The 14651-nt window shown below is 61.0% G+C and overlaps 1 protein-coding gene across 2 annotated transcripts in view; it reads left to right on the forward strand.

The window, feature by feature from the left end:
* The window catches only part of PIK3C2B (phosphatidylinositol-4-phosphate 3-kinase catalytic subunit type 2 beta), a 50545-nt gene that overhangs the window by 30270 nt on the left and 5624 nt on the right, over nucleotides 1-14651 (forward strand). For both annotated transcript variants that reach the window (XM_019546592.1, XM_019546594.1), the window contains 16 exons: nucleotides 251-284; nucleotides 913-1108; nucleotides 3283-3405; nucleotides 4819-4986; nucleotides 5318-5429; nucleotides 7148-7290; nucleotides 9089-9277; nucleotides 9698-9791; nucleotides 9912-10006; nucleotides 10238-10418; nucleotides 10906-11013; nucleotides 11236-11328; nucleotides 12088-12217; nucleotides 13016-13152; nucleotides 13647-13816; nucleotides 14138-14294. In XM_019546592.1, coding sequence (XP_019402137.1) covers nucleotides 251-284; nucleotides 913-1108; nucleotides 3283-3405; nucleotides 4819-4986; nucleotides 5318-5429; nucleotides 7148-7290; nucleotides 9089-9277; nucleotides 9698-9791; nucleotides 9912-10006; nucleotides 10238-10418; nucleotides 10906-11013; nucleotides 11236-11328; nucleotides 12088-12217; nucleotides 13016-13152; nucleotides 13647-13816; nucleotides 14138-14294 — 2130 coding nt within the window. The remainder of the gene's footprint in view (nucleotides 1-250; nucleotides 285-912; nucleotides 1109-3282; nucleotides 3406-4818; nucleotides 4987-5317; nucleotides 5430-7147; nucleotides 7291-9088; nucleotides 9278-9697; nucleotides 9792-9911; nucleotides 10007-10237; nucleotides 10419-10905; nucleotides 11014-11235; nucleotides 11329-12087; nucleotides 12218-13015; nucleotides 13153-13646; nucleotides 13817-14137; nucleotides 14295-14651) is intronic.

Raw genomic sequence — 14651 nt, forward strand, 5'->3', positions numbered from 1 at the left:
GGGTGCAACCAGAGGGAAAGCAGTGGGTTTTTTCACCAGAGCCCATGCCCTCCCTGCCACTGCACCATGTGTACAGCTTCGGGGCAGCTGAGAGCAGGCAGTGCCTCCATGGTATTACTCACTCCCAGCGCCCTGGTGCCAGGGAAGCTGGTTACATAAAGTCCCTGGCTTGGAGGATTGCTTCCAGCTGTGCCTGATGGTGCTGGACTCACCCTCCAATTTGCTCTGCTGGTTTCTTTTTCCTCTGCAGGATCCAAATGTCTTGGCTGTGAGGAAAAATCGAGGTAATTTTGCTTCTCCTCCTCCCGGTCTGCTGCTGAGCTCTTTCAAATCCTTCCCCACTGGGCAGACTTTTGCATTTGAAATTTGTATGTGTTCATTTTCAACAACAGCAAAAAAAGATTATGTCCCCCCGCAATTTTAGGGGGTTCTTTTCCTTGGTTTTGTGGGGTTTTGGTGTCTTTTGGGTTTTTTCCCTTTCCCTCCAAAGCACCCACATGCAGTGTGAGGTCATCTCCAAATGGCTTGAAGCCAGCCAGCAAATTTCATCCCCTGGAGAGATCGCGAGACGTGCTGGAGGGCTCATGGAGGCAGCTGTGAGCACCTCCTCAGGCACACGGATCCCTCCCACATCCCAGAGCCCTCTGCCCTGCTTTTGTCTGCCAACGAGCAGCTGGGCACGTTGCTGCTGTCCTGATCAGCCTCTGGCCAGGCTCCCATCAGCAGCCTTGGACGTGTGCAGGAGGCACAAGGGTGTGAATGGGGAAGCAGTTGGTTGCTTCTGATATGGGTTGGCTTGAGGCTGCCCTGCCAAGGCCCAGCTCCGTATTCTGGGCACGGGCTGGGGGAAAAGGCGGCACTACTAGACTGCCAGAATGCCCCATCTCACACCCCCGCTGCCTTCCCTTGCAGAGAAGATTGTGGAGACCCTGACGGCCTCTATCTTGGATCTGGTGGAGCTCTACTGCAACACCTTCAATGCGGACTTCCAGACCGCGGTGCATGGCAGCAGGAAGCACTGCCTGGTGCAGGAGGCCTGTCTCCTGCCTTGCCCCCTCTCCTTCACTGTCTACGCCACGCACCGTATCCCCATCACCTGGGCTGCCAGGTAAGCGCCTAAACCACTGGTGTGCCTCTCAGGGCTTCGAGGGGCAGTGAGACGTCCCCACTTTGTCTGAATCTTCACTGTGGTCTGTCTGCAGCCAGGTAGCCGGGGCAAGGCTTCCCTGGAGAGGCGAACCTCTTTGCATCCTCAGCCGTTCAAGCTGCACAGGTGAAAGCCATCTTGAATGGCTGAGGGTGCCCAAATCCCTTCCTCGTCTTGGGGGCCTCTGCCTCACCTTTGTTTTGCAAAGAGCAGCTGGTGCGTTGCTCTCTGTCCTGACCAGCCTCTGGCCCACTCGAGGCTAGGATCCCTCCAGCAGCAGTGGGCAGGTACAGAAGGGACAAGGGGCAAACTGGGGTGGCATCCTAATCTCTTAGTGTGGCAACTCTTGTGCTCCGGGATGTCACTGGTTGAGAGGCAGGAAAGCATCTTCTCTCCAGGCAGGGTGCTTGGCCAGCTGAATGCCTTACACCAGTGGTCATTATGTCTTTCTCTGAGCCCACCTCCCACGCCAGTCCTTCCTGGGACAGAACATGCCATGGATCTGCTCTCTTCTGGCAGTTCCTGCGCTTTAGGGGCATGTAAAGGAATGACTGTTGTCTCCGGATCCATCAAAGGCAGAAGCACAAACAGCTACCCATTTCTGTCCCTTTGTGTGGTGCAGAGCGCTCGGTGGGCGGTAAAGGATGGACGGATGCTCCGCTTCTCCGTGCAAGGAGGTGGGATGGAGGGCGACGGCTGGGGTGCAGCTGGGCTCCGCAGCCCTCTCTCCAGCTCAGCCCAGTGCTGCTCCTGCCGGCTGCGCTGGAATTCCCTGCCGCAGCCCCCCCGCCCCCCCGGCCCTGCAGACAGTGACAGATGGCCTGTTCCCAGCCAGGGCTCCAGCCCCGGCGGTCAATGGCTGTTTGTGCCTTTGCCTTTGATGGATCGGGAGACAATGAGGAGGGTGCGTGTGTGGGTGTGGGTGCCGGGGCTGGGGGGGAGGCGAGGATGCTCCTTTGTTCGCGCCCGCGCCTGGATGCCTGTGTTTTGCAGGCCCGATGCCCATTGATAATCTGCATTCCTGGCTCTCTTACGGGCTCCGGCAGCAGGGCTATGCAAGGGAGGGGGGGAGGCGGCAGCAGCCGTAGCAGCCGCCCCTCCGGGGACCCCTCGCCTTTGTCCCATCCTTAATGTATTCCGATTGGTGATTGACTCCGAACAAAGGAGGTAGCCTGGGAAATCCAGGCATCCTCTGACCTTTGCTGCCCTGCGGCCCTCCCTGGCTCGGCGCTCGGCACCTGTCACATGGCCCTGCCCTTCTGGGAGACCCCCGTGTGATGGCATTCTCCGTGGCATATGTCGATCCGGCTGTCTGGAAGGAGCGGGGTCTCCTCTGCCTGCCCTGCCCCCATCCTTTCCTAAAGGGACAGCAGCCTGGGAAAGGAGAGCCAGGAGGGGTGGAGGATCCCTCACCTCCCAGCTGGGTGTGATGGGGCAGGGGTCTGCTGGGAGTCCACCCTTCTCTCTGAGGAGAGGGGCCGTGCTGCTGGGTTGGCCCATTTCATCCACAGCAAGAGCATCATGAGCCCTGCACTCGAGCATCACTCCACCCTTTGGTGCCCTTTCCCTCAGAGGCTCCCAGGAAGACACTAGCCATGGCAGAGGCCCTGCCTGCAGTGTGAGACCCTTCTGGGGAGGTACCAGCTCTCCATGCAATTCCCTTGAGGCCCCTGGTTGCAGACCCAAGGGCCAAATGTTGGGCCTGCTGTTTTCCACGTACCTTCCCTGGGAATCTGGCCCATCTCCTGGTTGTGCATCACACCCGCTCCAAGTAGGAGTCACGTGCCACTGCCAGGGCGAGCAAGCTAAGTCTGCCCTGGTCATGGGGTTTCACCTCTCCTCTGTACGGGCAGAAGTGACTCCTGGAGCTGATGGGTGCAAGGGAGATAACCCCCCTCTGAGCCTTTACTGGCCAGCAAATAATCAAATTATCTGTCTCTGTGGCCTGGCACTCCTGCTCTCTGGGGATGGCAGGAGGGAGAGTGCCAAGGAATCAAGAAAGGGATGAGGGACAAGGGCAGAGGGGAGCAAACAGGGAGGAGGCAGATGGAGGGGCTATGAGGCCTGTTACTCCTTTGCTGCGAGTTGCAGGCCTGTCCTTACCCCTCTCTTGCTTTCCCCCCTTCCTGTGGCAGCTATGAAGACTTCTACCTCTCCTGCTCCCTCAGCCACGGCGGCAAGGAGCTCTGCAGTCCGCTGCAGACGCGCAAGGCTCATGTGTACAAGTACCTCTTCCACCTCATCATATGGGACCAGCAGTAAGGCAGCTCCCTGTTCACCTTGGGCCAGCGGGATGCAGCGTGGGGAGCGGGGAACAGGCTGGGGGTCCTGCTCATGGGGGTTTGGGTGCAGGTAGCCAAGGGGATGCAGGCAGAGGGCAAGATGACTAGAGCAGCAGCAAGATGCACGGCTGCCTGGGTGACCCGGCTGAAGAGCCCCGCTCTGTGTGCGCTGAGTATCAGCCGTGGCCTGGGGGGTCCAGCATGTGCAGCTTCATGGCAGAGCCAGCGGAGCTGCTCAGACTATGGGTGTTGAATTCCCAGGCAGCATCTATTTTGGCGGCTGTCAGGCTCCTTCCTTGGACCCTGTGCTCGGGGGGGGTGTGTATGTGTCTCCAGCTGCTTCAGGGAAAGGGGATCTCATCCAAATATAGCCCTGGCACCAGGGAGCTTGTGGTTGTCTCCTGAGTCCCGACCATGCCTGGCATTTTAACCATGCCGGCGGGAGGAGGGGAGGGCAAGGGATAATTTTAGGAGGTGACTGTCCCCAGGAAGGGCACAGGGAGAGACAGAGCAGTGCCGGTATGGAGGGCAGCTGCTAGACGCCTCCCTTCATGCAGCGTTTTCCCTTGCAAACCGCCTCTCTTGGACCCGCTGGTGCATGGGCTGGGCCCGGAGCTGGCTGGGCAGCCAGGAGCTTGCGTTCTTTGCTGGCGGCAGAGAGAGTCCTCCGCCATGGGTGCCCCCCGCCGCCGGGGGTATGGCGCTGCCCTGGCCCGGCACACTTCTAGACTCTGCTAGCCCTGCGTGGCCGGCTTCTCGGACACCTGGCAGCACTTGCCTTGAAGGTGCCTGAATGGGCAGGGAAGAGGCCCGGGGACGAGGTTAGTGTGCATGTGTGTGTGCGCGTGCCCATGCCCTCCTTCCCATGGCGGGGAATCAGCAGGCTGCAGAGGGCACTGTGCCCAGTCCTGCAGCTGGGGCTCTCACCAGGCCATGGAGGGGAGGGGATGGAGGCAAAGCCGGTAGGCCGTCTGAGCCTGGGTAGGAGGGGCGTGCCCCGGAGGTGTACGTTTGCCGTCCCCCCTGGGTATCACCTTGGGGGAGCCCTGACTACCCAATGCCGGGGCTACGAGGTTTCCATGTAGCCTCACACTGGTGTTTGCAAAGGGGCTCTGATGTTGGAGCAATGCAGCACCAGGGAGGGTGGAGGATGAGCCCTTGTGATCTGAGGTCACCAGTTCCAGGGGCCAGCCCTGTGGTCCCAGTAGCTGGGGGCTCAGCACCCCTGCATTTCCCAGTTATGGATAAAGGGGGGAAACAAGGCCTTGGCCTTCTGGAGCAGGGATACCGGCTCCCTCTCCAGAGCCCTACGGAGCCGTGGACATGGCAAGCGGGATGTCAGCAGTGGCAGGGGGCTGACATCCCGGCTCATGCTGCACCTTCTCCTAGGATCTGCTTCCCGATCCAAGTGAACCGGCTCCCGCGGGAGACGCTGCTGAGCGTTACGCTCTACGCCGTGCCTGTCCCGCCGCCGGGCAGCTCCTCTGAGACCAACAAGCAGCGACGGGTGCCTGAGGCGCTGGGCTGGGTCACCACCCCGCTTTTCAACTTCAGGCAGTGCGTACACGTCCGAGCCCTGGGGGGGACCCTCTGCCCAGGGCTGGCATGGGGCACACGTGGGCCTGTCCTTGCTAGAGGGGCAGGTTGGAGTGTGGTGCGTGCGTGTGCTGGGAGCTCTGGGCCCCCACGCCAGCATCACAGCGTTCACCCTTGTGCTGAGATTGCTGCTCCTGGGGACCCAGCTCTGCAAGGGGCTGCTTCCACACTAGTGGGGTCTGCAATGGCATCGCCTCCCCTCGGGACGGTAGTGCCCCAAGGCCTGGCACTTGCTCTTATCCGTGGGTCCCGGTGCCCAGGCTCTGAGGTCTCTCCCTGCATCCTCCTCCAGGGTCCTGACCTGTGGGCGGAAGCTCCTGGGCTTGTGGCCAGCGACTCAGGACAACTCCAGGGCTAGGTCAAGCGCTCCCAACTTCAACCAGCCTGACAGCGTTATTCTGCAGGTGAGCCCCGGCTGGGAGCAACAAGGTGCCCTGTTTTGGTGGGGGAGGAGAGGGGAGCATTGGAGCCAGTCAGAGCCTGGCATTCAGAGGGCATCAGGCATCGAAGAGGTGGCTGGAGCTCAGCATCCTCTTCTGTGAGCCGGCCCGAGGGCTCGGCGCCCCTGGTCTGGTACCATCATGGGAACCACTGCGCAGCATGCGCGAGGGAAGGTGGCACACCTCGCCTGGATACTGTGGACCAGACCCTGGGGTGGTTTCCAAGGTAGGATGGGTGAGAAGGATGTCGGCCTTCCTCAGCTCCAAACACAACAGTGTCCCCCATAGTAGGAGATGCTGACCTACCAGCCAGGCACCTAGAAATAGAGGGCCCTTGGCAGGCCCTCAGCTGCCTTTAACTACCCTGCTATGTCCTGGTCTGGCATGTGCTCCCTTCACGCGTTCCCCGGGCCCTTCTTTCGGGCTCCCTGTGTCCCACACCGGCTTGGCAGGGTTTCGGCAGAGCTCCCCGCTGCCTGAGAGGTGGGAGGGGGCTGAAGCATTGTGCTGGAAGCCAAGTACTCCAGCTGGAAGGGATTTGAGGCTCTTCTCCCCTCTGGCGGCATCTGCGATGCTCGCCCTGCTTTGGCCCTGGCAGGGGGCTGCCTGCTCAGGACTCCCTTTGTTTGTCCTCATCTCTCCTCGTCCCGTCTCCTCCCCTGGCTCTGCTGCCGCCCCTTCTCTCTTCACTGATTTCCATGACGCGTGTCCAAGAGATTGGGTTTCTCCCAGCGCCACTTACAAATCCATCGAGGTTTTCGGTTGAGATTGGGCGGCCGGCTGCCTCGGCACAGCCCGCTGCCAGCAGGATGCCGCCTTCCTGCAGTGCTTGTTCTGCCGCTCGCCCGCTCCCAGCACCGGCCCCGTGCAGGGCTGTGACCTCACGTTTGTCCCCTGTGGAGGTTGCAAGGGAAGCACCTCGGTGCTGCAGCCCTCCAGAAAGTGGTGGGTCTCTGGGGGACAGGGCCTGCAGATGCTGGGCTGGCCATGACCAGAGGAATCTCCCCAAGCCTCCCAGGCCAGGATACTTTCTGTCCCACTAGGCTCCTAATGCTCCTTCTAGCAAAGAAGTGATCGGGGCAGGCTTCCCTTCAGCCGCATCCCAGCCTGGATGCTGGGGGTGCCCAGAAGTGCAGCCTGCTGCCTGTCCTGGGGTGCCTGTGGCATCCAGACCACACAGGACGTGGGCCAAGGAAGTGGGGAGAAGCAGGAGTGGTTCTGCTTGCTCCAGGGTAAGGAATCAGTGAGGCCGGCCTGGGTCTCTGTAGGTTGAGAGGAGGTGCGGGTGCCTTAATGGCCCTTTGTGTTCCTGGGCTGGAAGCTCCCCAGGTCTTGGCTTATGGGCACGCCAGGGCCTGCTGATGCATGGCCCTGGCACAGAGTCAGATGCTGAAAGCTGATCCCGGCTGCTGGGAAGGTGATGAATAGGCCTTGTGTGGGGCAAGTTTCACAGCCATGGCAATGGGTTGCAGTGGAGGGCAAGCCTTCGGGGCACCTCCCTTGCCCTTGGAGCATGGGGCAAGGGGAGGGTGGGCAGGGGAGAGCCCCACTAGGCTTGTGGGAGCAGCAGCATGGGTCAGGGAGCACCCCTTGGGGCTACTGGTAAGGCGGTCTGGGTGCCCCTCGAGGGTGGCAGCGGCCCATCAGCAGAGTCTGACTCGTTCTGCCCCCCCACCATCCAGATCGACTTCCCCACGTCTGCATTCGACGTGAGGTTCATGAGCCCGCCGGCTGCCGAGTTCAGCCCCAAGTACGAGTTCGGCAGCTTGGGGGATGAGGAGCAGCGCAGGCTGAGGGAGGTGATGCAGAAGAAATCGCTCTACTGGTGAGAGCCTGGGCTGGGGCTGCAGGGCAGGGGTCTTGCACTGGGGAACAGGGGACCTCGGGCTAGGTACTGGCTACAGCTCCTTGGGCTGGGCCTGAGATGGGCCCTCCAGTGCACCTGCACCTCTGCTGAGGACGTGGTGCCCCACCTGCATGAGGGATGTCCTGGACTCTTCCTGTGGCCCCTCCTGACCTCTTGCTCTCCCAGACAGCTGGGAGGGAAGGAACAGCCCTCTCCAGAGGTGTTAACTGTCAGCTGTTTTCCCTCCCTTGCTCCCCACCTGCCAGCAGCCAGGCTGCCAATGTTTGCTGCCCTGGGCTGCCTGTAAACAGGAAGGATCAGGTGTCGGCGGCTGCACTCGCTCAGGGTCAGCTCGCTGCAGGCTGCGCACATGTCTAGGTCATTACTGCAGGGTTCCCACAGGCTGGGCAGGGGCAGGGGGAGGGGGTGACATCAGCTCCCTCCTACCCACGCTGGGGATCTGGGAGGTCCTGAGGAGCTGATCCCAGGCATCTGGAAGGGCCCAGGCTGGGACTTCACACAACCCCCCAGGGTCCTGCCAGGCTGCCCAGTACCGAGCCTTACCCTGAGGTCTGGAGAGCCGTCCTTCCCGGCTACTGCCCTCTCAGGGGTGGTGGAGCAGACCTGGGTGCCTTTGCTCTACTGGAGCACCCTCCCTCGCCCAGTGGGGGTGAGCAGTTGGGTCCAGCCCCACCAGCAGCTTTTCCCACTGCTGCCAGAGTCCTGAGTCCCACAGTTTCCTTGCTGGCAGGGAAGACCCGGCAGGGACACAGCAGAAAACGCGGGCTACTGTGACCAGCGAGTCCTGAAGGCCACCAGGCATGTGGACTCAGGGTCTCCAGCCAGGGGGTAAAGGGCTGGGCTGCCCCCAGTACTGCAGGGCTAGAACGGGCAAATCCACTGGCTCAAAACATGGCATTTCCCGGGGTGCAGGGAGCAGGCAGCTTGCCCGTCCTGGCATCGTGCTTCTGCAGGGCGGCGCCCACCCTGCCCCAGGGCTTGGCAGGTTCACGCGCCCTTCTCCTGAGCTGGCAGCAGTGTGTTGCTCTTGTTTGCTTTGGGTGAGATCGCTGAAGGGAGTGCCTGGGAACAGAGCAGGCCTCCCTCTTCTCACACACAGGCACACACACCCCCATCCTGACCCCAGCCCTTCCTCACACGCAGGATGGGCCAGTGTCTGACCCTGCCCCACTCGCTCCCCTGGGCCCTGAGCCGTGGCCATGCCATCCCACCCAGCCCAGAGCACAGGGTTGCCCGCCAGGTGCTTCCTCGGGAAGCCATGCCCGCAGCCCGGGCAGCTCCCGCTCCGGGACAGAGGCAAGGGCAGGATGCACCTTCCTCCCTGGGCTCGTGCAAGCTCAGAGGTGGCTGGAGGAACTGCTGACTGTCTCCTTCCCCATCCGCTGCCATTGTGATCCCCTGGCATCCTCTGAGCCCCTTCCCCGGCCCCCCAATACCTGCCCTTGGGGTGACATGCCCATGGAGGGGAGCAAGTCAGCAGAGCCCCCACCCCAGCCCCCGCAAACCTGCCCTTGGGGTGACTGTGCTGCCCCCTTGTGGCTTCTCTAAGCAATGACATCCTGGCTGCTGGGCCATCAGCTGAGGGCCCAATCCTGCTTCCCGCATGGTGCTGCCTAGCATTGCCGTGCTCTGCCCTCTGGCCCCAGCTCTCCAAGGCAGGGCACCCGCTACAGGCATAGTCCCCCCAACCCAAGCTCTATGGCCCCATGCACGTGCAGTCCCCCCTTCCTGAGCTCTGTGCCCCCTGCTGCTTCAGGTTGACGGATGCCGACCGGAAGCGGTTATGGGAGAAACGTTACTACTGCCACATGGAGCCCGGGTCGCTGCCCCTGCTGCTCGCCAGTGCCCCCAGCTGGGAGTGGGCCTGCCTGCCCGACATCTACGCCCTGCTGAAGCAGTGGACCTACATGAACCACCAGGATGCCCTGGGACTCCTGCATGCAACGTAAGACAGCGCCCGGGGCATTCACCTGGGTGCGGGGAGATGGGGGCTGTCCTGAGGGCCAAGGCAGCCCGTCCTCCTTACCCTTGTCCGTTCCTAGGTCTCTTCTTTCTGCCCCTGAGCCCAGAGCTGGGTGACCCCAATCCTAATGTCCAACTGGAACCTCTAAACTCAGTCTTAACTGTGCCCTGCCAGGATGAGGGTTGTGGTGGGTAAAGTGAGGACAGCAGAGGAGCTGGAGGATCCCCAAACCCTCCAAAATCCCAGGGGTGATTGAGGGGACCCAGAGGCTTCTTGGAGACAGGCTAGGCCTTGGTGTCTCTGTGGCTGGGCTGGTGGCACCGGTGGGATGGCATGGTTTGCCTCACCTTGAGAAGGGCCTTGTGTGATGCCCTCCTGGTGACACGTGGCTGGTGGCTGTAGGTTCCCCGATCAGGAGGTGAGGAGGACGGCTGTGCAGTGGATCGACTCCATATCCGACGCAGAGCTGCTGGACTACCTGCCACAGTTGGTCCAGGTGGGTCACCCCAGGCGAGCATGTGAGGCTTGCCAGGCCCACAGTGGCCAGGACAAGGCCCCACCTGCCCCATCTGTCCTGTCTGCTCATGGAGGAAATGCTCCATCTCCCTTCTTGCAGGCCCTGAAGTATGAGTGCTACCTGGACAGTCCCCTGGTGCGGTTCCTTATGAAGCGAGCCATCTGCGACCTCAAGATCACGCACTACTTCTTCTGGTAATGCTGGTGGAGGAGTCGCAGCCTTTGGGACGACTGTGCCCCCTGCTCCGGCTTGCCCAAGGGAGCAGGGTCCTATGCAGGATCTCCCCTGGTGTCGGGTGCTGGGGCGGGGGAAACGTCCCCATGACCCACGTCCCAGCCGTACCTCCTTCCCTGGGGCTCCCCTCGCCCTCAGACCTGCAAGCCCCAGCTTGCGTGCTGACTGCTGTGGCTGCGCTCTCTCCTCAGGCTACTGAAGGACGGTCTGAAAGACTCCCAGTTCAGCATCCGCTACCAGTACCTGCTGGCGGCCCTGCTCTGCTGCTGCGGGAAAGGCCTGCGGGAAGAGTTTGACCGGCAGTGTGCGCTGGTTAACACCCTGGCCAGGCTGGCCCAGCAGATCCGCGAGGCCGCACCGTCCTCGCGGCAGGTACGTGCTTGGCTGAGACGATGTCCTTTCCCCAGCGAGGGTGCGGCAGGCGGCTGGCTCGGGTTGCAGACAGGACTCCTCTCCCTGAAGCGTGAGAGCAGGATGTGGGGCCCATAACTGGGCTCCATTGGATGTCTCCAAGATGGCAGGAGCAGGGCAGGGGCTCTGTCTCCCAACCACTCCAGTCCCAGCCTCTTTCTTCAGGAGGTGCTGGAGGCCGTGGATATGGGGGCCTGGCTACATTGCAGTTACTTGTGCTCCTCCTTTCCCCCCAGCCCAACTCCCGTGCTGGGAGACAACCCAGCAGTGCCGGTCTCATGCTGCTCCTTGGGTCTAACAGCCAAGGTCCCTGGGCGAAACAGGTCCCCAGGCATATAGTGCTTCTGCGTTCAAGCTAGAAAGTCTCTCCAGGGGTTGGGGAGGGAAGGGGGTGGGCTGTGACATTCATGCCCTTGGCTGCGTCCCATCGCCCCTCTACCTCTGGCAGGCCATCCTCCGGGAAGGGCTGGAAGACGTGAAGCAGTTCTTCAACATCAACGGCTCCTGCCGCCTGCCGCTCAGTCCCAGCTTGCTGGTGAAGGGCATCGTGCCCAGGGTGAGTGACCGAGCTAGGGGAAGCTGCTGTTCCCCCTGCTGTGTTAGACCTACTCCACTGGGGGCTGGTCCCTCTCTCCCCTCCAAAGCCCCTGCCCAGCGAGGGGAAAGAGGGAGGAACCCTCCCTGGTGGGTGCCAGCCCCTCCTGCCCGCTGGGGTGTCTGTGCCGCTTGGCAGCGTGACTCTCTGACCTCCTCCCCCTTCTCTCCCTCCCGAGGGCAGGACTGCTCCTACTTCAACTCCAACGCCGTGCCCCTGAAGCTGTCCTTCCAGAACGTCGACCCCCTGGGGGAGAACATCCGTGTCATCTTCAAGGTGAGTCCCGCCACCGCCTCTCCAGGTTGGTGCGGGGCACTGGTGGCTCTGATCAGACAGCTGTCAGCAGGTGCCCGCTTCAACGCCGGTGGGGGAAGGAGAGCAGGTGCCCGGCACTCGGGACCTGGGCACAGAGCTCTTGGTGGAAGGAACCGGCTCCATAAGGGTGGTGCTGTGAGGCCTCCGCTGCATGACGAAGGCCGGTTCCCTCAGTGATGCCTCCATTAGCACGAGGAGGCTGCTGTCTTGATGCAGCCTTTGGATGCCACCTTAATAACAGCCCAACAGACGGCACTTGAGTCCAGTTCTTGACCTACTGGGCTTTCCCCATAGAAGCCAAACATTTATGAGCCTGTTAAGTCACTTAATTCATGGACAACACGGTTGCCTGCAGCCTGTACCCTGAGGCAGTGACTGAGGTAGTTCTCAGTATCCCAAGTTTTGGGGTTCACAACCCTTCCCCATCCCATAGCCTAGGCCCTGCAGTTGACGTGCATCCCCTTACATGCACTCCTTTTAGGCTTCTACTGGGGCTCGTCTCTTCCCTGGAATATGCAGATCCTTAGACGTGACATGATCCTCCTGCATTTTGTTAGTCTGGGGGTTCATGCGAGCTGTGCAGGACAGGGGCCCCCATAGCTCTGAATGGCCTGCGTAGAATTGCACCGGGTGGAGCAAGCTCCCGGGGGGATGCTGGGCTGCTGGCATCCCGGAAACACCGCGGTTCTGACCATCCTCTTCCCACCTCGGGACGTGCAGTGTGGAGACGACCTGCGGCAGGACATGCTGACACTGCAGATGATCCGGATCATGAACAAGATCTGGGTGCAGGAGGGGTTGGACATGCGCATGGTCATCTTCCGCTGCTTCTCCACCGGCCGCGGCCGAGGTGAGCCAGGGCCCAGCTATGAACGTCATCCTTATCAGGTGCTCTTGCACCATGGGGGCTGTGTTGATCCTTGACCTGGAGATGCTGCAGGTGATTCCTCGGAGGGTGGTTGCAGGGCCAGGATGAGCAGGAAGGGGGCTTTGAGAACGCTTCCTGGGGCAGCCTTCAACAAGGGGTCTACACTGAGGTTGCAAAAGCATCTGCCGGGGACAGCTGTGCAGCTCTTTCATAAGAACCAGGCAGAATGAGCCCAGAGATGCAGGACGTGAGGCTGCCAGCGTCGACTCTTTTCATGTCATTGCTATACACACAACCTCCCTAGACCCACTGCCATCTTTAACCCCTTCATCCTGCTGGACTTCTGGTTGTTCACTTGGTGCTTATCCAGGAAGGGGACTTCAGCAGACCTGACCTGTGGCTGCTTGGCCCAGCTCATGAGGAGGATAAGTTGGCATAAACATGTGGGAGTGCTCTGGCTTCCCCTCGTGCATCTCCCCCCAGTTACATCCACTGCAGTTGTCCTACTATCTTTTCTCTGTGTTGTGTGCCTGGGACTCGCGTCACAGCTCTGCTCTCAGAGGGCGATGACCCTGAAGGAGCTTGTGGAGCGATTTCCAGAGACTGACTCTGTCTGTAGGAGTTGCCCAGGGTTGGGCCTGAATTGGTGACAGCTAAAGCCTTGATGGCCTGTGCCAGGACCTCCCTGCACTGTCCTAGGTAGGGAAGGAGTTTGTCTGGAGAGGCTGAAGGCGGAGAGCTCCAAGGAGCTGACTCTGCCCCTACTGCCTCTGCTTCCAGGGATGGTGGAGATGATCCCCAATGCAGAGACCTTGCGCAAGATCCAGGTGGAGCACGGGGTAACAGGCTCCTTCAAGGATCGCCCTCTGGCAGACTGGCTGCAGAAGCACAACCCCAAGGAGGATGAGTACGAGAAGGTAGGAAGCCAGGGGGGGCTGGCTCTGGAAGGGAGACGGGCCGTTGCAGTCCACCTGGGGCAAGGGCATCAGGAGCTGGAAGGAGGCAAAGCACCACAAGTGCGTGCTCCAGCCAACGTGTCATCCGTTGCAGGCCCTCTCCACAAAGAGCAGTAAATGGATGGACCATGAGCCTGGCTTTCACCAGTGCCCAGCCTTGTTTATACCTTTTGGGCAGGGAATCAAGTCTCCGTGCTCCTACGGTGGGGAGCTCACTAGCCCACCAGCACTTGTGCCTGGCCGTAGACTTGCTTATTTGTCGGCCTGAGGGTAGCTGGATTTTTCTCTTCCATGAGAAGTAGAGCTGAAAGCAGGAGCTGCTGAGGGCTGGGAGGCTGAGCAGTACCCAGTGCCCACCTCTGCCCCATGGACTGGTGGGTGAGGGGCTGGCTGTTCCTACGCTTTCTCCCACCCGCTCCTCTCTGGTGCCTCTAACCACCCCCTCCACCCGGCAGGCCGTGGAGAACTTCATCTACTCATGTGCCGGCTGCTGTGTGGCCACCTACGTGCTGGGGATCTGCGATCGGCACAACGACAACATCATGCTCAAAACCACTGGCCACATGTTCCACATCGACTTCGGCAGGTTCCTGGGCCACGCTCAGATGTTCGGCAACATCAAGAGGTGGGTGTCATCCACCGGAGCCGGGATCTCTGCCTGCCTTGCCTAGCCACTCTCGTGCTCACCTTGCTGGCTAGAGCAGGGCTTGGCCCCAGCTTCCTCTCCCTGCAGCTGTTATGTGGGGGGCTGCTGCTGGGGTATCATCTGCCCAGTGCTTTGAGGCTGGAGCGGCTGTAAGGAAGCGTGGCTGTTCTCGGCCACAGTAGCGTACATGGCGAAGCTGTCTGCCCCCCCGGCTCGATCCCCCTCCGTTGCCTGTTTCCCCAGGGATCCAGTCCCTATGCTAAGGCAGGGCCTACCTTGCTGTCTCCCTCTCTGGTGCAGGGACCGGGCCCCCTTTGTCTTCACCTCGGACATGGCCTATGTCATCAACGGTGGTGACAAGCCCTCCAGCCGCTTCCACGACTTCGTTGACCTCTGCTGCCAGGCGTATAACCTCATCCGCAAGCACACCCACCTCTTCCTCAACCTGCTGGGCCTGGTGAGATACCTTTGGCAGGGGTTTACTGGACCTCCTTTCTGCCCGGCCCCTGCAGCCAGAGGCTCCATGGGGTGTCCCTAGTCTCTGCCAAAGGATAGCGAGGCCTTGAGGTGCCTCCTGGCCCCTTCTCCCTCTGCATCTGCAGGCTTAGGGGCTCTGGCTGTCACAGCCCTGTGTGCTGGGAAGCTGGATGCTCAGCCCTGGGGTTGGAGTGCTGGGTGCTGGTGCCCCTCAAGTGCCTGCCCAGTCTATCTGAAGACTGGCTTAACACCGGGAGCTCATCTGCCAGGCCTCAGCCATAAACAAGAGGTGACTGACACAGGCCGAAGTCAGGGGTCATATGTCTCATGTAGAAAA

The sequence above is a fragment of the Crocodylus porosus genome, unplaced genomic scaffold (genome assembly GCF_001723895.1).
Source record: "Crocodylus porosus isolate Cpor-Errol unplaced genomic scaffold, CroPor_comp1, whole genome shotgun sequence".
Taxonomy (NCBI): domain Eukaryota; kingdom Metazoa; phylum Chordata; order Crocodylia; family Crocodylidae; genus Crocodylus; species Crocodylus porosus.